This window comes from Aphelocoma coerulescens, chromosome 9, assembly GCF_041296385.1.
Source record: "Aphelocoma coerulescens isolate FSJ_1873_10779 chromosome 9, UR_Acoe_1.0, whole genome shotgun sequence".
Taxonomy (NCBI): domain Eukaryota; kingdom Metazoa; phylum Chordata; class Aves; order Passeriformes; family Corvidae; genus Aphelocoma; species Aphelocoma coerulescens.
The window spans coordinates 21,286,443-21,312,836 of record NC_091023.1 but is presented as its reverse complement, the minus strand read 5'-3'; the positions used below and the strand labels follow the sequence as shown (position 1 = coordinate 21,312,836).

General features: G+C 39.9%; 1 protein-coding gene across 16 annotated transcripts in view; it reads left to right on the top strand.

Annotated features, from left to right (window-relative positions):
- The window catches only part of NAALADL2 (N-acetylated alpha-linked acidic dipeptidase like 2), a 432,075-nt gene that overhangs the window by 116,776 nt on the left and 288,905 nt on the right, over positions 1 to 26,394 (top strand). Inside the window, exon 1 of one of the 16 annotated variants that reach the window (XM_069025074.1) lies at positions 1,918 to 2,044. The exons of the other annotated variants lie outside the window; for them this stretch is intronic. Within the exon in view, the coding sequence (XP_068881175.1) occupies positions 2,002 to 2,044 (43 nt within the window). The 5' untranslated portion in view covers positions 1,918 to 2,001. Of the gene's footprint in view, positions 1 to 1,917; positions 2,045 to 26,394 lie in introns of those variants that run through there. 16 annotated transcript variants of the gene reach the window in all.

The following is a 26,394-nucleotide window of genomic DNA, read 5'->3' as shown; positions in this document are numbered from 1 at the left end:
TCACTCATGAAGTAAACAGAAAGCCACCAAAGTTCTTACTTACTCGTTTCTCTGCACACAAAAATAACTTCGTTTCGTCTCTGTCCTTAAGCAGAGGAAGCTGCACTAGAACTGAGCTGAAAACCTCCACCCACGAAACGGATGTTTCAGTGGAATGGTTCGCTGGTACTTTCCACTGAAAACTCAGTAAATTTACTCAAGATGATGCTCAGCATTGGAACTGGAAGTCACAGCTGGGGAGGTTCCCCAGGTGTCTGCTGGAGTCTTACCTCTTGCTCTGACCCTGAGCTGGCCAGGGGCAGCTCCAGCTCACTGGCAGTAAATGACAGTAGGATGGACGAGCCTGGTGAATTGTAGGAACCACTGACTGCATAGTTTGGGCCATGAGCTGGTTATGGGGGAAAACGTAGCAATAGCTCAGCTAAGCTAACAGAAATAAAACAATAAAGGCCTAATTTCAAACTTAGTTCATTTTTCTTCTCTCTTTGCTTTCTTGGTAAAGATTATTTTCTGACTGTGGAATGGTTGGTTTAACTGAACTAATTTAATAATCAGGCAAGAATAAAGCATGAGCATTTTCTTTTGAACGCCTTCATTCCTGTGAACCAAGTGAAAACGTCTTTGGGAATTCACTGTTTGGATGATTGAGGTTTGGGGGATGTCTGATTTACTTTCTATAGCAAAACTCGGGACATAAATATTTCTTTACTTCTGCTTATGTGATGCTTACCTTGGGGGATGTTACTGCTTGTGGGGATATTCTTACTTCTAAATGAGATTTTTGTGTGAATTAACATAGTTTGTTTCAAAAATTTTACTTGAAAGGTATGCTTTACCTAGCCTGAATGATCAAATGATCTTGAAAAACTCATCTTCCATTTTTTTACCCTCTGTGTTTCTGTTTCAGTACTTTAAAAAGGGAAGAAAAAGACAACACATTTTAGTTTTTAAAACAGACTTAATTGCTTTTGGATTAAAAAAAATTTTAACGCTGTTGATTAGACCATTTTGAGTGTAATCCAGATGGAGATTAACATGGCAAGAGCTAATTACCTCTTTTAAGTTGCAATTGTTTGTTCCTTTAAAATAATGCTGTATCTTGTCTTTGATTTTTGTCATTGGCAGTTGCAAATGTAAATGTTGAAATAAAACTGACTTTGAAGGCAGAGAGACAAGTGTACTTTTTCAGCTAATTGATTGCAAATGTATCAGACACCTGTTATTTGATTTATGTGGCAGAAAAGAGCAAATATTTTCTTGGAACTCAGCTGGGAGTGTGGCTGGATAAGATTATCTCCTTGTGCTGGAGAGGGAGGATAAGACAAGCAAAACAACTTTTTGTTTTGTTTAGAAGCCCTTTTTATTAAACAGTCAAAATAATATTGAAACTGCAGTGTTGAAGGAAAGCATTTTCCTTGGGGATAATCCTTGGGAAAGGCAGGGGAAGGATGGGTTGGGTCTGAGGTTCTTTGCAAAGATTCTTCCAAGGGGTGCTACATTGGCAGCAATCGTTGTCCTCTGTGGTGGAGAGCTGCAAAGTTCCCATCCCAGACACTGGGTTGATAGTTAACGTTTAGTTTTCCTACGAAATGCAGATTTAGAGGTTCTTTAAAAGCAGTTGCAAACTTTCTGTGGCCTTTGGCATTTTGTCCAAAACACCTGCCACGAAACAGAGATATGCTTCATCTTGCTGCCTGTGTGAAAGTGAAAGGAGAGGGTGGGGAGCGAAGGAGCAGGAGAGCCCAAGAGGAGACAAAGCAGCCTTGCCCGAAGCACATGTTAACCAAATCAGATCAAAGGATATGATGTCAGTTTATAGAGAAACAGGTCAGGCAGGCTCAGGTAGCTCAGGAAGCAGGATACTAATTATTCCCAGAAGAAAGTCAGGTATAGGGTTACCGTGCCGCAGCTGGAAGTCAGGAGGTCGGAATTTGCACGGCGACCAAGTCCACTGGCTGGAACGGCTCGGCTCCTTTCAGGGGAGTTTATAATTTTGTGGAAATGGGAGAGAATGAGCCCAGTGCAGCAAGTGCAGCCCAGCCAGGTAAGAACATGCAGCCTGTGGAATGCTGTGCTGTCGGGAGCTCTGGGGCATCCTTGGTCTGCGTGTGGGAGCTTGTTCTGCTGTCGGCTGTGGCAGCGTGTCCACAGGAGGGGACGTGTCCTTGCATGTGTTTTGGGGAAAGGAGGAAATCCACCTCACTCATTTCTGCAATACATTATTGAAAAAAACCCACTGCTTGAATTTAGGAGGGCGAGGAAAGGTCTGATAAGATCGTGTAAACATTTGGCACAGTATTATCTGCAAAGGTTGCTTTAAACTTTGGGTGATCTGTGGATGTTGGGGTTACTGTTCTGTGGCTTAGTTAAACCTTCTGCGAATGGTTTTGGGTAGGAAGTGCTTTGCTCAACTATTCTGCACAAATTTCATGCCTGTTGCCTGTGAGCAGGGCATGGCACATGCAGGGAGATGAAGGATATTGTTTCTGTTTAGCACTTGGGGTTTATTCCAGGTTGTTGCCTTTATTTTTTTTTTTTTGTTTTGTGGGCTGTGCTGAGGTTACACCAACACATGCATGCAAAATAGCCCTTGTGGGCACTTGTGTGACTAACTGTAAGAACAGAGTATTCTGTCCTAGGTATTTTAAATTTTCAGTAGAATCCTGAACACAACACTTCATAAATCTTGCTTAGTCCTTCTTTTGCAACATTAATGTCAAATTTTTGCTTTGAGAAAGAATGTTTTCCCAGTAGCCTGTTTTTCTTTCAACAGGCTGTTTTAATATCCCAGAAAATAGTATCTTCCTGAGAAATAATTTTATCTTCTTAGCATTCAGTGTGTTTTTTCCCCTGACATTCAACCCATGCTTTTCTTTTGCTTGACTTTACCAGTCTCTTCCTGACCTCTTTCTCCTGCTTTGCATACAAGGGATAAAGCTTTGTGTCTATGTTGTGTTTTGCAAGAATCCTTAAACTATTGTAAAATTTGCAAAAGGTTTTCTGAGAGCTGGAGTGGTAACTTTCTAGTCAATGACAAGATATGTTACTGTTTTCCCCTTGAAGTTATTCTTTATATGCATGCACACAATAATCCAGGGGTTCAAATGTGTGCCTCAGATTCCTGTATTTAATAGGGAATAACTCCGTTAATGCTGGAGCAGGTTTAGTTCACAGAGGACTTTTATTCCACTGCCTTTTTTTTTCCCCTCTTTTTTTTTTTTTTTTTTTTTCTGTATGTTAATAATAATGTAGGAACTATCCAGAAAGTATGGTGGCAAATTAGATTTTGATCCAGATTTTAATATTGAATAAAGCACTAGGAATATTCAATGCTGTACAGGTCTAAACACCATTTCAGGCATGGTAATGAAAGAATTGGTATTGTTTCTTTCTCTCTTTTCTTCATTCAGGACCTGACTTGTGGTTACAGGGGTTTGCTGCTCAGAAGGTTATCCAGTGTAATTCCAATCTTACTTTTTGTGCTGTAAGTGAGGAGCTATTTCACCTCTGCCAATATAATCTACTAATAAAACTGATGGAAAATATTTTCAATCACACTGTATTTTATACAGGCCTTTTGGGAACTGTGATTGTGATTCTGGCTTAATTCGTGCCTTTCCTCCATTAGCCTAAGTGAGCTTAGTCAAATGGAATTCCTCTTGGTTTGCATTAGTGGAAATGGGACAAGAATCAGGGCTGCACAATAATTCTGGTTTTTAAATCAAAATATTCTGTGTGCACACATGCAAACACCCCCAGTTTCATTTTTATCAGTTGCCATCAACCTTATTTCCATGTGTGCTTGTTTTTAGGAACTGTCCCAAATAATTGGTGATTCAGCTGGTATTTTTTAAGGAAAGAAAGGTGCAAAGATTAACATTACTCAAGATACCTGTCAAAACCACTGCTAGTGAAACAGCTTGGGTTCCTTTTCATGTTACTTATTTTTAGAGAACTTTGAGGCTTGTATGAATTACTAAAGGTGCCAGATTGACAGCCCTGGAGGCTGGCTTCACTTATTCATTAGCAAAAGAGATACGGCCTGGGCAGCAGGTGCACAAACCTTCTTGTTGTGCTGTACCCATGGCTTCAGTTCTGCTGCGAAAGAAAACCTGGGTTTGAGGATCCAGGGTTTCAGTCGTGCTCCCTCCTTGCCTTTCCCTGCAGCATTTTCTTCTAATGGTGTTGTGATGATTAGGCTGGAGCACTAAAGACTATGCAGAGCCCTTTATTTGATTTCCCCCAGCAGCCGTCAGATGGGGAAGGAGGCTCGGGGCTTACATAAGTCAGTAATTCTCGCCATCTGGTCAATCAGGAAATAGAAGGTCACTCTGCCGTCACAGCGTTTTTGTTTTGCACCAAGTACAGTAAGCCCAGAGAATAAATTAACCCTTGGTTCTGTTCTGTTGTTGTTTTGCTGCTCCTGGAAATGGTTCAGAGCCCGTTCCCGGAGCCTGGGTGTGACAAGTGAAAAGAGCAAAGCTCTGAACAATGGGGCTTTGACTGCCAGCCATAGATTGATTCGTTGTTGAGGCTGTGCATTGAGAGCCCTTCAGAAGTGCACTGAAACTCGCTGAGAATACCTTGTATTTTTGTGGTGGTTTGGGGCTTTTTCCCTTTTTGTCGTTGTTGGGTTTTTTGCTTTTAGAATCAAGATCCATTGCCTTCACACGAGTAGTTGTTTTCAGTCTTCCCATGAATTAAGTACTGTTTACTGGAGAATGTGACAATAAAAGCCCCACAAGATGCAATTACTGTAAATTTTAATTTGATGATATTGTACATGAGCTGTAATTGATGATACACTGTATTGTGTTGCTAGATGATGGTAGCAACTTTGGTGGCTTGCTAAGTGTGTGTAATCTGTGCTTGCCTCTGGCCCACAGAGGAGAGAGGTGAATTGAGAATTTCAAGTTAAAGCAGCTTGTTCTTTTGGGTCTTGAGAGACACAAGTAAGTGAGCAAGAATAAGAGGAGTCATATGAGCATTATTAATAAAACATCCTGAAGAATTTGGGTTTTATCAGATCTCCCTTATGTGCTGTTTATTAGCACAACTTAAACATTTTTATAACTGGTTTCATTATATATATATTTAATATAGATATATGATTAAACAACTGCATTATTTCTAAAAGCAGTTTCCAGCAAGTTCAGATTCCCTCCATGATTAATCTGGGCTTTGGATCAGCTCTGAGTGTGTGTTCCTTAGGGTTTGTTCTTGTGTTCTGATGTTGATTTTTAGATCAATATATATGTAGTCTCATGAAATATTTACAGACCAGGTCTAAAAGAAGCAGCTACTACTTTTTGCTGAGAAAGGTGATAGGAAAATATCAAGAGCCTACATAAAGATCCTGGCATGCTTGCGTGGAGCAGTGGGAATTGAGAAGGGAATGTCCCAGAAAGCAAATTTCCATCTCAAATGTCTTTCCTGCTGAGAGGGCTTCTTGGCCACTAGGTTTACCCAGCTTGCCAGGCTATATGAAGAATTTTCTTTCAGGTTTGTGTTTTTGAGCAGGATTCTGAATAATGCTAATGAATGCTGTAATCAGCTGCAGTTATTAACTGGGGGGTTCTCTAACAAAAAGTGGTAATTCAGAAGGTGCATTGTAAAAGTGCTTCCTCTCCCCTTGGCGCTGGATGACCTCAGCCCTGCAAATCGAGGTTTGCTCTGTGGACAGTTATTCACAGAACATCATTGGGTCCCTTTTTGGCTCTTTTTGAATGATAATAGCAAGGGTTTCCTGTGACAGCATTTCTTGCACAGCTTGGCTCTATTCCCCAACCAGGTACAGTAACAATGGGTAATTTAAAATAATTCATTTTATTGCTACCTCCTGTAGATTTTTGACTTTCATTTCAAAGTGATGAATCCAGAGAGCTGGAGAAGTATGTTCTGATCACTATCCTAGTGCTGTGAAAAATACAAGATTTAAATAGTCCCACAGAGCCATCAGCAGCTGGAACAGCACAGAGCACTCTTTTTATTTCAGCTGAAGCCATTCTAGCATTTTCAGGGTGCTTTTAACTCTTTTATCATAGGAATATCTGAGATTTTTTAGCTTTCATTTCCCAGTTTGTGTGCTCACGAATCACGATTTGAGATTTCCGTTCTGCAGGAATATTATCACTAATATAAGCATATTAAATCTGAGAAAGCTGCATAAACTGAAGCATGATAAGACTGAATCTGTCTGCAGTGGTGAGAATTGACCACAAAACTGGGTATCAAGCCCAGGACTTTCAGCTCCCAATCTGCTTGCTATTATTGTGGTTTTGCTGTTACGATCCTTTCTAGTTCTTAAAGGTGTGTTGCAGATGATTGCATCCTGATATGTGTGCCTGAAAATGAAACAAGATACCAACATCTTGCTGCAAGAAGTAAAACTGAAATTGAAAGTAGTAGATGTACAGCAAGAGGATGATGTTTGCAAAGTGTCTGAAAACTTTTCCTCATAAAGCTGCTTTAAACTTTGAAACCCTACCAAATGTAGGAATAAACCCTTGTCAGCAGTAGGCTCTGTCAGGTTCAGTGTTTGCAACTAGGGAAGTGATCCAAGGTAAACTGTTGGTTTTTCCCCCCAATACATCATTGTTCAGTGTGTGTGGTAAGGGTTATGTTTATTCTGGCTGCTCCTGTACCTCTTTTTCTGAAAGTCAGTCACTTACAGGAGAAAAGTAAAGAGTGGGGTTTGGCGCGGAGGGAATATCAGTGTGATCTGAGCGGTTCAGGCAAAGGGAATCTAGTTTTATGTAAACTTCTTATGCAGATATGAACTAGTTCATAAACTAAAGAGTGCTCTGCATTCATAGCAGGTCCTGAAAAGCTCTCTTTTTTCCTCCTTCTTCAAGTACTGGAAGTTTTCTGGAAGTGGCTGAAAATTTTTCTGTCTCCACCCAGGAATTTCATTCCATAGTCCTAGTGGAAAAAGGTGGTGATGGTGAGAAGTTTTATTTTATTTGTCTTTTTTCTTTTCTTGAAAAACCAGCATCTCCACTGATGACCACCACAGTATCCTAAATGCCATCATGTCTTGCAGTGAGTTCTTGAGATTTATTTTAAAAAGACAAGCAAGGTTGGGTTTTTGTTGCAATGTCATTCTGATACAGGTCTTCAGAATACTTTTTCCTGGGTGTTTGGTTTTGTGTTGGGTGGTTTGCTTGCTTGGTTCTGTTTCCCCTCCACCCCCCTCAAGGCCTGGTCTCTTAATTAATCTGCTGGTTGTGGGATATATAGAGCTGAGACTAATAACTGCAAAACTGTTCATTTTGCATTTAGTCAGCAATCAGAGAAGCAACAAAGATTGACTTCATGTACACCAGGCCAGTAGCTACAATCCACTGCAAACCAATAGTGAGAGAGTCTCTTCAAAGAGACTTGTTATCTTCTTCCCTTTTGAGAAAAATGTGCATGTTCAGTGTGGTGTTGGAGCTTTTCAATCAAATTTTTAAATTCTGGGGTTTTTAGAGTCCACTCTCATGTTCCAGCTGATGGAGAGCCACAGGGTACCTTTGGGCCTGCCTGGTCCCAAGGGTCAGCTCCCTTGGAGTGTTGCTGCAGCTGCCTCTGACTTGTTTCATGGTTCTGGTTATATTTTGGTCATATCCTGAAGCTCTTCTTAGCATTCAGGAGAATAAAAAGCATAAGCTAAAGTTACTAAATCCATCCCTGTAGAAACACTTACAGAAAGTGGAGCTGTGGTTTTTAGCCCGAATGCTACTGTGAATCCATAGTGCTAGGCATAATAGCTGGCTTTGTCAATTTGTATATATATTCATCTTTTTCTTCAAATAGTGGTTTTAAAAGTGGCATTTCTGCTGTCTGTGTAAGCTCAGATTTTCTGTGCCTTCATAACACAATTAAGTTTACCACATTTTATTCCTGCTAGCCTTGCAAAGAGGGACTGAGTCAGACTATATTTGTTCTTGTGCTTCATCAGCAGATATGTTTACCAACTTTCTAGTTTTGTTTTATTTGTGAAAATGCAGTGAAAGTAGTGGGGTTGCACTGGTATCAGAGGGTTTAATTTGGTTTGTGTAGTTATTAGCACTGATTGAGAAATGAGCAGGAAATAATCCTGTTATTCTTACACTGCCCAGGGATGAGTTTTTACGGCTGACAGCAAACAAATACATATCTTTTCACTTATAAACTGAGTCTATTTGACCTGAAAGTCTGAAGTTACAGCAAACCCAAGTCATGGCAATGATGATTGTGCAGAAGAATTGTTGCTTCTCATTTCTTATGGATGTGGTGTGTCATTGTCCTTGATCAGCTCTGCTCTCTTCTTTGCTGTCTGTAATCCTTGGGTAGAGGAAAGCATAGGCAGACTCTTTGGGTTATAAATATAAAGCCATTCCCATATGGCAGTAAATTTAATTTAAATTGTCATATATTGCTCCAGCTCCTGGCAGCACCAGTGACTCTGGCACCCCCCTCCCTGGGATGCTGCCTTCATGGGGCAAAGGCACTGTGAGCTCTGAGGGACTGGAAATTCAGTTCTCTGGTAGTTCATGGGCATTGTGGCCACTCCCTGTAAATTGTAGCACAGCTTAACTAGCAGATAATTCTATAAACCCATGTCTTCTGCATACCTGAACAACAAAATGTTTATAACTCTTGCTTTCCTGATACAGAGAGTTCTTTCCTAGTTACTGTTTCCATACTTACCAGATTACATGTAAAAAGCATAAAATCCTTTATATTATCCATAAACATAATAACAAATGCTACACTACATAACTTAGACTTAGTCAATAATTCTAGACTTCGCCTGAGGGGTTGAAGAGGAAATTATTCCTGTTACAAATTTTAATTATGCCATAAACTCATGGAAATAGCTATTGATCTTCAGCATCTGGCATCAGAAATGTCGCCTGCTTTTCTTGGTTATTTAGTTTGTCAGTAGCATTGTCATATAGGATAAAAATAAAAAATGTCACAGGAGATGAAGATGTACCATATGCAAATGAGAATATTTTGGTTTGTTTATGTACTAAAAATATTTTATTGCTGAAGAGTTTTTTGTTTCTTACCAGATTTTTTTAGCTATCTCCAGAGAAATTTGCATTTGAGATGCAAGAAAGCAAATTCTAATTCTATCAAAGACTCTTTCTCACCATGGGATGCTGTAATGTGTACAGTGTGTTTCTTGTCTTAGAGGTACATTTAAATTTGGAATTCAATTAACTTCTCTGTTGTGGAAGAATTATAATTTCAAGGACCAGATGAGACAAAGGCTGGAGCCTTATTCTGCATTTTTTTCCTTAAACCAGGGCTGTTAGATGATGGTTGTCAGTGTAAAAATTTTAAGGCCAGCTTAAAATAGTAACCTTGAAATTCTGATCTCTGAAATCGGTGGCTCCTCATCACAGTGAGCTCTTACTCAGATGTTTCAGAGTGGAGGGAAAAGCTTTTTAAGAAGTTTGAATTTCAGAGCAGGATGTGCTGAGAACAGAACTAGAAATACAGACCACCTTTCTATTCCACATAAGGCCTAGAACCAAATGTGTTGTTAGGTGGCATGTCTGCTTGTGGTTCATGAGGTTTGATTGTAAGTGACCCCCAAAAATAGTTGTTTTAGGTGACTGGAAATACTGCTGTACTCCAGTAAAACCTGAGTGCAGGTGTCCTTGTAGGCAAAGTAGCATAAAGCTCCCTTTCTTTTCCCATGTCCAAAATGGTCTTTGAGGCAGATGAAAGATAGTCTTCCCTGTCCAAGAGAATTGGAGCTTCGTAGGTAAAAATGGGTTGGAGAGCTCCAGAGAGCTGGCCCTTGGAAGGACAATCAAGGGCAGCTCACCACGATGACAGAAATAACAGAGGCTCTCTGAATGCTGAGCAGGTGCTTGGGAGACCAAAAGCACTTTGTGCTTTCCCTCCAAATGTCTGAAGCAAGGAGGGAATTTGTGTGGTCCTGAGACAAAGGAGTGCTGTTGGCTCAGTGCAGAGATACAGTGAACCCAGTGTTAGTGCCAAGCACTATGTTGATACATAGATATTAAAAGGAAGGATGTTTGTAAAGCTCTGCCGTGCACACAGGCTGCTCTGTGAAGGAGACTCCTAAGAACACCCTTGAGAAATACTGTACTTTTCTCACAATTACAGCAAGGGATGGAAGCACTTCTGTCCCTTCCTGCTTTGGTAGATTTAGTTAAATTCTCATCTTCTTACCTTCACCCTGTGGTGAGCCATGTGATAGCATACACGACATCTGAAGTTTCTCAAACTAAAGAAGTAAACTAAGCAAAGTAGGACAAAGCTGACTTCAGAGGGGCAGCTTGTGGTGGCTGTTGCCAACTCTTTGGCATGAAATTGCTCCCCCTAAGAGTATCTGCCAGTGGTGTATTGATGCTTGAACCCTCCTGGCTGCCTTTACTCAGCCTGGCTTTGAACAAAAGGGATAGAAACAGATACCATTGAGGCTTGCAGGCATTTGAGGTGGCCAAGCTGACAGGTTGTACTCCAGCAGGTAAACGGAAGCCTATTAAGAGCACACAGAGACAAAATGTGTTGTGTGAGCATCAAGTGTTTTTTGGGATGGACCTCAGTGAGGCAGACAGCTGTGGCCGTTTCAAGGACACGGAGCAATCATGCGGTTTCTGAAGGATTTTGCTGGCAAGTTCTATCTTAAATGTTTTCATGTAGGACTGAATGTCTAAATCAAAGCTTGCATCTGCATTCACTTTACAGAGCAGGACTGAGGTGGCATCTCCATCTGACTGCAGAGCCCTCTCAGCAAAATTTAAAACACTGCACCATCCCCAATTTTGTGTTCTCTGAAGAGCCCTAGCACTACTTGAATAATACTTTTTGTCTGCTTTCATTTTCTAAAAAGAGTGAAATGTATGAAATGTGTGCAGTTTTCCCAGGGAAAAAGAGTCGTTGAAATACCCAGATCTCTCTCTCTAAAAGCTTCCAACAGCTTCTGAACCCAGACCTGCAGTTACCCTTTAGCCGTTTAATTTAGGCCTCGTACTCCAGGAAAGTTCTGCCATTTATGTGTTCTGCCATTTATTTTGGTCACAAAGGGAAGCTCAACGCCTTGAAAAATGTAAGGTCTAATTTTTATATACTTGAATTTTTTTTGTTTGTCTATTGTTTCTGGCTGGCAGGTCAGATTTGTACTGCTGCCGTACGCAGCAACTTAAAATTCATGTTGGTGTGTCACTGCAGTTACTACACTCCAGCCACTACACCAGAAAACTATTAATTTTCACTTAATGATAACAGAAAATGTTTTATAATAAACTGTGAAATAACCTAATCATCTGCAGAAAGTGTAAAGATTTTATATTAAAAAGCAATTAAACTTTGGGGTTTTTGTTTGTTTTTTTTTTTCTTTTTAACAAATTGTAAGACATGCAATTAATTGGCTTTTTCTTTGGAGGGAATCTGTGCTTGCTATAGCGTGGTGTCTGCTATAACAATAGATGTCTGCCACTGAATTTTGGAATATTTACGTGCAGGGAGAGGCTCTTTATGGTAGTAAGAGAGAGGAAAGTGGCAGCTTGCACCCATTAAAGCTCGGTGCTGTCTTGTACTCTGAAGACTCAAAGCCAGAGACGGGCTAAGAAAGGACTTATCTCAATTTTTGGTTGAACAACAGATTTCCTCTGTGGGCTTGGGTTGCCCCTTGTCTCGCTTGGTGAAAATCACTTGCTTCACTTTTTACCTTCGAGTCTCATTTGAGATCAGCAGCAGGAGCTGCCCGTGCTCTGCAGCCACTGCAGGGTTAAACTCTGTCAATAGTTCTCAAGTGCCTTTATCTTAGGAAGGTAAATACGATAGGCAAGGACTACTGACAAGTGCCTTTGTAGGTTTAATTGGCTCATTTCTAACAGCAGAAGAGAGTGTTCAAGTGGAATGGAAAAACAAGGTCTTCTGTGCAAAAGGAAGCTTTTCTAAACTCTGAGGTTTGAACGAGCTGAGCTAAAAATCAAGAGGATGAATAAAACTCTGACTATGAAGGATGGGAAGTGAAAGGTTGGGAAAGAATGAGGAGCAAAATGAACGTGATAATTTGCCCAGAAAACATTTGTGCTGCAGTTGTGGTCAGTTGGGAAACCTGGCAGCACCAGCCACTTCCCTTTGCACTGATAGGAGCCTCAAATCAGGGAGTAGTTTCCACCTTCCCCAGGGTGTTCCTTGTCTCAAGACAGACTTTTCCAACACCCAGTTGGCCGTACATCCAAAACACTCTAGGCACTATACTAATAATAGGATTATAAACCAGGTTGGAATGCGAGTCTGGATGTAATTATTTATGTTCCCTCCATCCCTTGCCATGTGGAAGATTCAGGGCAGGTTTCTGGGTGAGGGAGGGATTAGTTGCTCCAGTGCCCTGTGTACAGCAGTGAAGTGAACACTTCTCCTTTTATCTCTTGCTTTAGAGTTCAGTGTCAGACTAAGTAGCTCTAAGCACACTCCACAGGTGATCCAGAAGTGAAAGGTTCCCTGTATATAATTTCAGTATTGTTTCTTACTCTGCTTTATGACATTTCCAATTCCTTTTATAATGCAAATATCTGTTTTCTTTGTGCATGAATTCTCGAGTATTTGCAGGGATTGTTTGGGGGGGGTGGTTTTGTTTGTTTATTTTTATTTTTTTTTTTTTTTTTCAATCGAAGATGAAAATTCATCTCGTATAATGATTTGGTATTTGTTTGACTAATGGAAATGCTAAGTATTTAAAGATTTCAGGTATCTTGGGGAAAAAAATCCAGCCCCCTAAATTTACTTCAGTCAAGTATTATCCCAAATGCAGTCTTTCTTAAGTGTGAAAGCTGAAGTTTGGCTTGGAAATGCAGTGTATTGTTTTGTTTATTCTGATATCATTGCATTTTGTATTTTTAAGGTAAGCTGTATCCTGTGTTGACATGGATGTCTTGGAGTCAGAAAACAGCAGGTGCTGACATCTGTCTCTGCTGAAGGTGCCTCTTCACATCCTTTAGGGACATCTCAAGGGTCCATAAACCAGTCTTTCACTTACCACTGCACTCTTCAGCTGAAGATCAAAGATTACAGGTTACACATCTGGAAATGCTGTCCCAGAGTTTCATGGTGGTGCAAGCACAGGAGCTAGTTGATCTGTGACCTGAAACCCGTGGCACGTGGAGGCCTGGTGGTGGCTGGGAATGTGTGCATGCACAGGCAGTACAGTGATCTTGCTCTGCCTACAGCCATTCTCCAGAATCCAGGAGCACTCAGAACACACTCTCTGCCCACCCTGGGCCCTTCCCAGGGATCAGGACAGAGACAAACGAGCAGAGCAGTGAGGGAGGGTTGTGCAAGACCTTGTTGCACATGTTCTGTGGTTACACACACAGGAGCAGTGGTTGAAGGTCACCATTGTTTACAGACTTAGCTTATTACTGAATTCACCTTTTAAAAACTTAGGGTTTATGGTTTTTGCCTTTCCAGTACATGGTTGTACTCCTAACCTAGAAAGTTAGTGGTACAGTGGTACATCCACAGGCAATAATCATATTATTTCTCCTACCTTGGTCAACAAACCTTTCCTGAGCAGAGTCTGCAAAGGTGGAAGAGGTGTGTTGTGTTGTTGTGTTTTTTTTTTTTTCTTTAGATCTTCCCAAAAGCAAGAGAAAAATCAAACTGGTTCTGAGACCAAAAGGAGTATTAGTTTCTAGATACACGTAGCCTCAGGGTACTGTGTTCCCTGGTTTCTTCTATTTATGTAAAATTGTAGCTTTATTTCTGTCTATTCCTTTGTCTTTAATGCAGACCAAAAGGAAACATTTTGCTGGATTTAAGGCTTGTGTCCCAGTTCTGCAGCATGGATGATTCCTGCTGTGCTCCAAATGAATGAGGATAAAGTCCAGTAAAACCTGGCTTTTGTCTTTTGTCAGCTGTTTGGTTTAAGAAACTTGGATTGTTCCTTTTTTACCCCCCCCTAGTTTGGTGTCAGCTGCAGCCATTTGAACTGCATTGCAACTTTTGTGGCAATTACAGCAAAGCTAAAAGATGCAGGAAAGAAAAATCACCTTCATATTTCAGAAGAGATGTTTTAAAAAAAAAAAAAAAGCTTTTCTGTTGTCTCAGAAACAGATGTTTGTTTAAACCCAATCATGAAATTGTACTCAGATTTAATTTATTGTTTAATTTTGTACCAGTCTTTAGTAAATAAACTGCCTTGGGAGCAAGTGAATCAGAGTTTTCTATATGCTGAAGTATTGGAATGAGGCTTCTTTCAGCAGAGTTCAGCATCCCAGGAAAAGAAACAAAATTGCTGATAAAGCAGGCTCATGTATATAGATATTTGTCAGGGTTTTAAAAATGCAGCAACCTCAGTTTGCAGCACAACTCTGGTAAAGTCTGAGTAGTTGAGTTCAGTCCAAATCAAATCTCAGTCTTCAAAACTCAGGCTTTTTAAAAGTGGAGTTTGTGTTGTTTTCTCTTTTTCTGGCTGTGGGACTCTGGCTGTGTTCAGGCATTTCATCCTCACTGCCTCTGAGTGCAGACAGGTCCTAAGTGGAGGGGATGAAACCCAGCTGGTATCTTTAAATTATTTCTGACCAGATGTGAAATAGCCCACTGAAATTTCATGATGGTCATCTTGTTTTCCTTTATGGAAATTCTTAGCTGATAAGCAAACACAAATCTTTGAGAATGAGGGTTTGAACTGAACCCAAGCTTTAAAACTTTTCCTGACTTGCAGTAATATACTTCAACCAATTACAGGCATTATAAGCACAAACAGACGTGTTTGTTTTTGCTAAATATATTTAACAAGTTTGTCCTGACAATCATAGTCTATTTGAATTCTTCCTCTTAAAGACTGCAGTAAAATTGTCTGCATTTCATTTAACTCGCTTTATCTTGTGTATATTTCTCATTCAGAATTGGGAGAGGGAGTATCCAGTCCACCCAGTGACCCATGTCTAGCTTTGCAGGGAAACAAAAAAAAGAGTTAATTAATGAAATTGACTGTTTCCATCCTGAAATATGTTAGTAAATACAAAATTTAGGTCTGAAAAATTCATTTGAGAAAGGCAAGTTGCAGTTGATTGTATATATTAAAAAAAGGGTCATGTTTATTCTGTTGGAATGCTTCTGTTTGACAGGCTGTTTATAGCAAGCATTTTTTTTTCTTGTTTTCTGGTTTTTTATGCTATTTCTGGGCTAAAAGTTGTAATTGGCCATATTTTTTGTTTTGTCTTGGTTTGACTTTGGTATTTGCTTTGGAAAGTGAATGTTTAGGTCTTTGAACATGCACATCTGTTGTGAAGATGGAAAACTGATAGAGGCATGATTGCTTACTGTAATAGGAGAAAATTAAAATCCTATATTCCATGGAGCAGAATAGGAGCAGAATGCTGAGATAGGCCATTTGAAAAAGCAGAATTTTAAATGTTCCTGGGTTGTTCAGTTATCATTTGTAAACCCCGTAACCGTGAGGCATTGCAGCCATTTTAAATTACTAGTGTATAAATGTTTAAATTATGCCAAGTATAAAGATAAGCATTTCTATTATGCTTCCGAATTTGAAGATCATCAGTAGCTTCCTATTCTTCATAAAGTTCAATTTCATGCAAGAGTAACTGATGTTTTCAGCTGCAGTCAGTGATGCTGGGGCTCTGCAGAGCTGTTGGGTGGTGAGGGAGCAGGAGTCAAAGAGAAATAATGTAGAATAGCCTATGGTTGATTTACTAAGGCCATTGTGACAGTGTATCCATATCGTGTTATTAAACACAAACATTATCATATTAGTCATTTTATGTATGATTATGACTGTATAATTACTGTATTTTATATACCCAGCTTTGTGCCCATTAGCTTTTAGTCTTAAATCATTAAAGGCAGATTTTAACTTCCACATGAATATGAATGCACTTTTTTCTTAATAAGGTCAGTCTTTTTTAAAAACCTCAACATCCTGCAGATGTTGCCTTTACCCATTATTAAAGTTTCCCTTTCTCCAATCAAAACTTAACATTTCTAGACAGTTTGTTGTCTTTTTATGATTAACTGAAATTAGGGCATAGTGAAAATGTGTTTTTAACTACTTTAATAGTCCTATTTGAAGTTATTGTCTTCTTTCCCATAATGAATCAAATTTCTAATGATTCTTCCTGCTTACTAATTTGCATTGCTGTCTGGCTGCCTTGCATTTAATCAGCGAGAGTAAACTGCTAATAGATCACCAGGAATCTGTCAGGAGTATCAGTGTAGCAGTGTGAGTGCTGACAGGGCATGGAAATACCCTGGAAATGATGGGCTCAGTCCATTGGAGATTTCATCCCGTGTCAGAAACACAGTGACTGGCATCTCAAAATCTTCAAGCAGGAGATGCAGTAACCCAGATCTGTTGTGGGACATTGTTCTTATCTAGGAACCCCCCTGCTTTTTGCCTGGCTTAGTATGCTGTTCTCGTCCTGCTGTCTACCAGCAAGCAGCAGAAATATGTTTATTTTGGTAGTAAGTGTTTACAGAAATGCCTGGTTTTATACTGCTGTTGGTTTCCCTTCACTGTGCTGAGAGGGTTGTGAGTTGAGTTGGAGTGCTTGCATGCTTAACTGCAAAAATGACATTTGCAGCTAGTTCTGAAAAAACCCAGCTGGGGGTTGGACACTTCCTTTGGTAAGGACTTCCTACTTACAGAAATAGTACAGTTTGGGGGGTATTAAATATTAGACAAAAGCTCAGTGGTGAAATGCTGTATTCTTAACTTCCTGTTCTTATATTGCCAAAGACCTGGTCCAGTGTAAGGTGTCCCTGCCCATGCAGGGGGTTGGAACTAGATGGTCTTTAACATCCTTTCCCACCCAAACTATTCTACAATTCCATGATTCCATGATTAATAGTAGTTCATGCATTAAAAAAATAAAATGTGTTAAAATAATTTAATTTTTTTGGTAGAAGCCCAGAGACTGCTCAAACATTAGAGGGATTATTCAGTCTTCATCCAATACAGTAATTAAACCCAAATTTAAAACAGTAATTGATCATTAATCTTGGGAAAGACAATTAAAATCCTGAAAGAAACAACAACAAAAATGTTTTGTCTGGAGTAAGGATTTCCATCCTCTCTATGTGTATCCAATAAAGAATGAAAGGCTTAATGAATGTGGAGAAAAGAGAAAGAAGAAAAATTGATGCTGACTGTGGTCTCTGTGTGGTTGCATGGCATTTGCTCCAGTTGGGCTCATATAAAGGTGGAACAAGGTAAACTACCAGTATTTGGAATAGTCTGAAGTTTCCATGTTAAATACTACAAGGAAAAAGATGTTAAGAGCTGCTAATCCTTATTTAGCTGGTTTGTTTTCCAAAATTGAATACTTGGGGAAGAAGAGGTTGTAGCATTTGAATGATCATAGAATCATGGACAGGTTTGGGTTGGAAGGGACCTTAAAGCTCATCCCATTCCATCCCATGCCATGGGCAGGGACACCTTCCACCAGACCAGGCTGCTCCAAGCGCTGTCAAATGTGGCTTTAAACACTTCCCTCCATCCCCATCGATGCCTGTGCAGGTCTCTTTGGCTGCCACGCCACCAGTGAAGAGAGAAATTTGAGTGTTTTCACCCGTCTGGTTTTACCCTCTTAATTAAGTCACAGACAATAGGGTGAAAAAATGACTCCTTTGCTGTTTCCATTGTTGCACATAGTACATAAATGACAAAGCTTTAACTTGTCATTACTTCTTACAGTTTAATCTTGCTGTTGGCAATATCAGGGTGTAAAAAATATGAAAGCATATTGCAGTCTTACTCTTCAATTTTTTTCCCCTATTTTTTTCTAGCAGATCCCCAGCACTATTTGAAGTTTAAAATATGTTTTTTAAATCTGTCTTATAGGGATGTTTGTGTGTCCTTTCTTTCCTAACTTTTGAGCCAGCTTGGCTGTGTGTTGTGTTGGAGGGAGGGAAGAGAGAGGGACTTTGTCAAAGAAGCTTCATAACCTGATTAGAAAAATGATTGTTGTACACTGCATGCATTAGGGAAGCATTAAACACTCATTAGGGCTCTGAAATGTTATTCATTATGAACCTGGCTGCACTTGGCATACAACTTTTATCTGGCATGTTTTGATACAGTAATAAAAGTGTAAATTACAAATGGGAAGATCCTAAGAGCAAAAATAACAAACCAATCAGTATTTTACAGTCCCTTTTCCCAGGCAAAATATTTTTGTTCCGTTCCCCTGTTCAGAGACAGAAAGCTAATCCTACCCAAGGCACTTTTTAAGGTGCTCACAGAACAGATTATTCCATAGGGACTCAACCTGCAGTTACAGCTCAGAGCTAATGTGACACCATATATTAAAGTGGTGAAGCTCTGCTGAGCTGCGGCCGAGTGGCACCTGTCTGTGGGGAGGACAGGTGTGTGATTGAGAGGATTTTTTTCTCAATCTGAGCCTGAAGTGACACATCTGGATCCTAACAGGGATGTCAGTGATCTGTTGTCACGTTGGTAATGCATCAGGGCCCTGAAGCCCTGTCTGTCGTGTCCCTGCAGGATCCCACACTCCTCTGACTCCCAGGATGTTGCACGCTTGTGGCTGGATTGAAACCTGGCGAGTCTGTGAAAATGAAAACCCTTTTTTCACCCTTCTTCAGTTTTTCCCCTTGAGTTGTGCTTTGTGTCAGGCTCAAGATTATTTCAGGTTCTGTAACTACTGTAAGGAGTGAACTGCTCCGTGTTACTTTAACATTGCAGGGATCTACAAAGCCTCCTAAAACACTGCCAGTGCTGACATACACCTTGTAAATGTAAAGTTGCTACAAACCCCAGCATCTCAAGGCTGTTTTTATTCTAACACCTGCTTGGCTGTTCAAAGGTGACTGTGGGCTGTGCCTCTCTTGAGAAAAGTGTTTCGTGCTGGGTACACAACATTACACAGGGTTTTATTCAAGAGGTGCTGATAACAGACTTGATTTGCCAGTTTGCTGGATGCTGGATTATGTTTCCTGTTTTGCAGGCCCTTCAGAGTAGAAATTGGTCTCATTTACTTCGATTTAAATGTTAATGATCCTCTTTTTCCCAAAGCAAAGGGAAATATGCACAATCACTCTGAAAATAGAGGTATATTCTCCTGACAGTCCCAGTAATAACTTTTTGTCTAAAATTCCTTTAAATACTTGTTTTACTACTTGGCATTAAACTATTTCTTATGTAGAAAACTTTTGAAAGGCATTGATCAGAGTTTAAGATTTCAGACACAATTTGATAATTTATGTACTTCTATGAAGACAGTAAAATGAATAAAAATAGTTTGCTTTTGTTGTTGGCAGGTTCTTTTTCTAGCTCTGTAATAACTCCCAAGTGCTTTTCAAATTTTGGGTGTGGAAATGTCAATATTTTATCAAATGTTCAGTGAAGTTTTAATATCTGCTTTATTTTGAAAACCTTATCCATCTGGGTTTATATAATAGCACATTTTAGAACACTTACTTAAAATATGTGCCAAATCTGCTTAAAACCCATGTGCCACTACAGTAGTAAGGAATGCTGAGCTTGATTTGCAACTAAGTATGTATTTAGAGCAGAACCAGGCATATGTGGTACAAACTGGTGGGTAGAGAAGAAGAAATGTGTGTTTGGGGAGCACAGGGACCCTGGACATTGTGGCTGGTTCCTCAGCACTGCTTGGGAGTGAAACCAGTGTGAGGGTACTGCCACTGTGAAAACATGGCAGGGACCTGCAGAGCTCTGTGTTCTGCCACACTGCGAGCAGGGGAAACAGGTTTTGACTGGTCCTTGTGACTTGTGATTGCCAGGCTCTGTCCAGTGCATCAGAACAAAATACAGTTGCAGAGGTGGTGCTGGAGGGGAATGCTGGTGGGCACCAGGGATGAGTTAAAATCTTCCTAGCAGGCAGGACAGGCTCTTTACAGTAACGGAGCTGATGAGAAATTAACTATTGTATTCTTCAAAGTATTAAGAAAAATAGTGTTTTTTTAACAGGTGGCTGTTAGTGCCTGCTCTGTTATTTCCCTTTTTCTTTTCCTCCCTCGTTCCCTGGAAAACAGGGTGAGGGTCAGCTTGTGATCTCCAAAGCTGCATTCCCAGCACCCATCTCCTCTTGTCCCATTTGTGTCATGAAGAACAGAAAAGATTCCAAGGATTCATGCTGGATAAATTTAGATGAATGTTAATATGAATACAAATAGTTTTACCCTGTCAGGGTGCTCCTGTGCCTTTCTTTTCTCTCCTAATTTTTATGTTGCAACTTCCTGTTTATTTTGCAAGATGGAGGGAGGATTTTCCCTCTCTCTGATGAAGTGGTTTGTAAATGTCAGTCATTTTAAGTTGTGTGCTAATTCACTAAACAGTCTCATGTCTACCATCTCATATACAGTAGTGTAAAGAAAGTTGATTGCTCTAAATAAAGGTGATGTGGATATTACAGGAAATGCTTTGTGCATTTGAACTTAAGAAAATACATCTGCTTTATTTTAAAAGGAAAGTTGTTTCTGTTTATGTTAACAGCTGAGTTTGCCATTAATTTCTATTTTGTTGTTCAAATACTCTTAATAGGCAAAGGTGCTAAAACAGCTATAATTACATCACCACATTTTCTGCTTGGAATATTGTTTATTGGCTTTGGATGAGGTGTCTTAATTACTTGATTGCTGTATTTTGGATTTGGATAAATGCCTCTTCATTTTTGTGGCATTCCAAGTATGATTAATATCTGCAAAACATATTGAAGTCATTAGGCTTTAATGTTCAAAATTCTTCTTTTTTTTGTCAAGATGGAAGAAAGTGTCAATAAGAAAATAATTTTCATTTCAAATGAGTGCGCATAAATATGTAAAAATTGAAAAGCGATGAATTGTTTTTATGAATTTTAATGGCTGGCATGGTGCTGCATTATGCCAAGGGAACGAGTGGCATAAATTACAGTAGTCTATTAATTCATATCATTTTTGTAACTCATTTCATATGTGCTGGTTGTGCCTGTGTGCAGCCTAGACAAGTTGTTGTTGCACACGTTGTGAATCTTTTCCCACAACATTGAAACTCATCCACACTAAACTGGTATGTGGTGGCAATTTTAATAGCGCTGATCAAAGCTGTAGCGCTTTTTTTGTGGAGCTCGAGGAGAGGAGGTTTGCTCTAAGTGGTGTGAGAGAAAGGATGTAACAAGCACTGATACATTTTAATGCTGTTTTGGCATTACTGTGGTTTCCTGCTACCATTTAACTACATCAAATTTTTCACTAAGTTAAATAAATGTTAATGTAGAAAGTAACCGAGTAAATTTATATGTTTCATTCTGCATCTCCCTTGCTGAAAGGGATGTAGGTAAAGGCTAAACTGACAAAGTGCTATTAATGTTCTATATAGTTAGTTATTTCACATCAGTGGTAGGGGTAGAGCATTGTACATGGTAACAGGGAGAATTAGGGGATGATTCAAAGTGTGTAACACCATTTGAATAGATGCCAGCAAACAGGAATTCAGTGCCTTCCTCTAAAATCTCTGATCAGAGCGAATCGTGGCGTTCAGGGCAGAACAGGACAGTGGGTATAGGAAGGCATGTGTTAAATGGAAAGGTCACAGTTGTAGCTGTTATTTAAAAAAAAAAAAAAAATCCTCGTTCAAGAGTAGCTGTAGTTTCAGAAATAGTCAGAAGGCTTTGGGAAGCCCCACGTGCTGAGCTGGGGAGGTAATTATGGCTGGTCAGCTTCAGTGACTTTCTCCAGCACTGCAGACTGTGCAGGTTCAAAGCAGAGTCATGCTGAGCTTCAGCTGGAGAGGTGCTCGTGGGGGAGAGAGCAGAGAGGGGGTGAAGCTGAAAGGAGGCAGTGACTTGCAACTGGCAGAGGTGTTTGCAACCTGGTGGCCACACACTGAGTCAGTGAACCTTCCAGGGATTTCTGAGGGTAACAAATAAAAAAAAAAAACAAACCTGTCAGATGGCCTGAATTTGCTATACTGGGGTCTGAACTGGCAGGAGAAAACTTGTAGGATCAATAAACTGGAAAACCACTTAGAGCTCAAGTGTCCAAACCCATCCTCAGTGAGATTTGCAGGAAGATTAATTACTAATAACTGACTGGATGCTAGATTACTTCCCTACCAACGCTTTAATTAACTGCAGTTAAAATTTTCAGTTTGGATTGAACTTGGTACTGATGGCTTCCCACAAAGTTTTATCACTTAGTAAAGATACTGTGCCTTTTGATTAAAAAAAACAACTTCCTGTTAAAAAGAAAGATGAGAAAAATTCTCTGTCCAGCTGCTTTTTATTTTATCTATCTTTAATGGGAAAATTAACCTTTGAAAGGTATCCAACTTCTGCAGAAAGCAGAATCTCCATTCTCTGGTGTATTCAAATATGCACAAATGGGCACTGCAGAGCAGGGAGCTGGAAATCAAACATCCTGTCACAGCTATAAAAGGTTATCACACACTGTTGTACAAGACCTTTGCAGAAGTTATTTTATTAAAGTATTAACTCAAGACAGTATTTAAGATTATTCCTAACTTCAAAGGTAGTTAAAATAATATATTAGAAATTGAGTCTAAGCACTGATCTGTGGATTTAAATCAGTAAGTTGCTGAAATCAGAAGACTCAACAAGTTCACTAACTTTAGTTATCCCTGCAGATAAACCTTAATAATTTTTACAGCTCTGAGAAAATGCAGTCTGTGATTTTTGATTGATTTAAATAAAATTATGTCCCCAAATATATTCCTTTCGGAAAAAAACCCCCTCTTCATTTACCTCCCCTCCTTTCCTGTGCAATGCAGTGTTGGGCCATAACACAGGAACATTTCAAGAAGTGGATGTCACATCTAGATCTGAGGCTGGTTCATCTGGCAGCAGGCAGTCCCAGGTTACTCAGTGTTTGTGTACATGTTGCCACATCATTTCACATGACATGGTGGCAACATGACTCTGAAAACAGGTTTGTTTCACTGGAATGCAAATACACGTGGTGCAGGAAGCTGTGGTGCCCAGGAGCAAGGTTGGTATGGAGCCAACTGCAAATATTTTCCAAGTATAATTATTCCTTCTTTTTAGGTATGTTAATAGAGAAACATGTCTTTCACTTCAGAAAAACTGTCAGCATTCTGTTGGTTGGCCATATAAGAATAAATGTGTTTTCATTCTAGGTGTCCATTCAACAAAGACACTTAGAAGTCACTGGAATAAAGACATTTCTTTCTTCCTGCAGCAATTTTCAGATATGCCCTTGATTCTTTAATACATCTTCCAGGATTCCAGCTCACTCCTTATATCAAAACAGGTCTTCCTCCTTGTCCACTTAATTTCCTTTATGCAAATCGTAACCCATAGAAAAATAGCAAACAGAAGAGTCAAATAAAACAAATCTGTAAAGAAAATCTGTTCATAAATGGAAAACGTGAATGGATTTTAGAAATGAGACTGTATTTTCATTACACTTGTGTCTGTTTTTGTTTCCTGAAATGGGTAGGACTAATATCAAAGGTTACATGCACTATCAGTAGGCTTGTGGGGTTTGTTTCTAGGAAAGAAAAAGCTCTGCAGCTTGGAGATAAAATATAATGTAGTAGTTGCTAAGGTAACTGCATGCTTTTGTGAATAGTGGAACAAATTAGGTGAGCACAACATCTGTAAATTGTCAATAGGTAGGTTAGAGCAGCCCTCAGCTGCTGAAGTTTAACCTCTTTGGACCAGCCAGGGAAGCCAAGGGTTGAGGAGGAGGATGATCCTGGGCTCCCTGTGATGCTCATGCTCCAGAGAAAACTGTCACCTCCCCGGGAAGCAGAGGTTGGTGCTGGGTCTTCAAAGGGCCTCTGAGCAGGGATGAGCCTGGCTTGTGTGTGAGAATGAAAGCTGTTTGCTTTTGTTTCATCTGGAGTGCTAGAATGGGTGTGTTTGCCAGTTGCCATCAATGCCTTGTGTTGTCTGCCTCCAGCAAGGATTGCTCTGTGGCTCCAGGGAGAGTTCTGAAGAAAGAGGAGCTGAGGGATCCCGCTCCAAGGGATGGGACCCCACGTCCTGTCACACCTGCTGCCCAAGGACTGCTGTGTGCCCTGAGTCCTGCATGAGGGGTGGCCAGGGCTCATTTTCAGCTTATCCTGGAGGTGGTTCCTGATCGAGTGCACTCCTAAAAAAGAAACAGAGTTGGTTCCCTATAGAGACTGACGAATCCCATCCCCACACATCCCATACTCTGTGTGCAGTTCCCTTTGCTTAACCTCACACCCTGGCAGCTCTAAGTAGATGGAGCCCAGGCTGCTTTCTGGCTTTCACCAGCTACCTCCCTGCCAACTGCTGGTGACCAGTAAGGCATGTTTTGAAAAGGTCTGAAACATAAATTCTGCAGAATGAAAGCCTGATGCTGTTATGTGATTACTTTAAAGAGTGATGGCTCCAGTCAAAACGGGGCCTGCATCTACAGAGAGGTAGATCAGATTATATTTGGGAGGAGAAGCTTACTCAATTTCTTGTGACATACTAGAGGCTAAAGACTGAAAATGAGAGCAGTAAGAATAGCAAATACCTTAATGGCTCCAAATCCTTTAACAATAAAAATGATTGCCCTCATTGCCATTCAAAGCAGGGATTATTTTCCCAGGAGAAAGTCAAACAGTCCAGGTATGTCTAGATGTCAGTGATTTTATGTGCCCATATTTCTGAGCATCTGTTTCTGGGCTGAAAAAAGATCTTTTTTATTTTATTTTCTTGCCCTTGACTTCCTGTTGTTTGGTACTTTCCTCCCACTACCAGAAGTTTTGAGTAAGCTGTAGCTCTGCCACCAAACATAGCCCTTGGTTTGTCATGTGAAACAACTTCTGCATGTGAAACTAGGGCCAGTACACACCTGTAGAGCTGCTCCTGTTTTGGGTTAATTTTAGTCCAGCTGGAACACAAAATATCTTTTCTCAGTAGATCAGACACAGCAGCAGGTCAGATTCACAGTTAAAAAAAAAAAAAAAGTATGGAGCTACTTCATTTTAAGTCCATAACAGTATTTACCAATTAGCCATGAGCAAGCAGTTGGAGGATTTTATTTGGCTTGTTACAGTTTTGATACAGTTGGAAACACAAATGCAGCCTCTAATTTTCTAGGGGGTTTAGTTGGCTTGGTTTTTTTTGGTTTTTATTTTTTGTGGGGTTTTTTTTTGTTGTTGTTGTTTTGTTTTCTTTTTTCCCCCTTAGGAAACTCCTGCAATTGCTCTTACTTGAATAATTGTAATGAGTAATTTTTTCAGCACGTGGAAATTTTGACTGTTAGGTTTTGTTTTTAATTGTGTAAATTAACCTTCAAAATAAGACTTTGTGCTGTAGGACATTATTTGTTGAATCTGCCTAATCAATTGAGGAGTTGGAATAAATAAAAATGAATTTTAAATTGGGAAATGAGGCATAGGCAGCACTACATGGAGTTTGGGTTTGCTGGTGTGCATACAGGATCTAAAATATTCTGCAGAGTGCAACTCCATAGACAGGAAGAAATATGTTTTAGAATTAGGCAGGTAACATTTTATAGGGAATTATTTGGTCTTTGAGTATAGACTGTCCAGATGAATGAAATCTATTTGTCCCAGCTCAGAAATCTCCTCCATTTCATTCCTTCTAGCTCAGTGATTACCAGAATCTCATTTTGGAGACACTTTCAAATCCAACCACCTGTGCTCGGAATTGGACCAGGGGATTCTTAAAGATTTTATGGAAGCGACAGTTACATTGGTCTGACATTGCTTGCATCCTCTCCCATGGTGTTTTCCACTTCACCTAACTAACTTTCCATGTCTCTTCAAGCTACTTGCAGTCAGAATTGCTTTTTATAGTGAGATTTGAGACCATATGAGAAGGAGTAAGTTATTAGTGTGGGGCATCATGCAGCTCCATCAATTTTCATCCTCACTTCCCCAAAAGGGGGAAGAGGAGATGCTGAGAGCTTTCCCTTGGAGGGCAGGGCTTTGGACACTGCATCATAAATACAAGCAGATAAAGGAACAAAACCCAGTTCCCTGCATCTCTCATGTTTTGGGTTTTTAGGTGGCAAATGCTAATTATGTGCACTTCAAAATTGCACATCCTGTGTCTCTGTGCTTTGTAGCACACACTTCCAAGCAGCATGATCAGAGTGGAGAGATAAACGCAGTCATAAAATATGCATCTTTATAAATATATTATTGTTAGCTCTCTCTTTTAAAATACATTTATCTGGAGAATTTATTTTCATGACATCCTTCTTCTCCCAGTACGAACATTGATTTCTCCTCTCTAGGCCTCCTCAACAGTGATGGTTTTCTTTCTTGGCAGTTCCTGCTTCCCCCAGTTGTCTTGCTGTTCAGAATTTCCCAGTTTCTTTCTGGAGATCTCTTAATTATAAGCCATGAGCCTTTAGTTATTCTACAATTCCAGCAAGGTCTAGTGAGACTCAGTTCAAGACTGGTGTCAGTTCATGGCAGACACTGACACC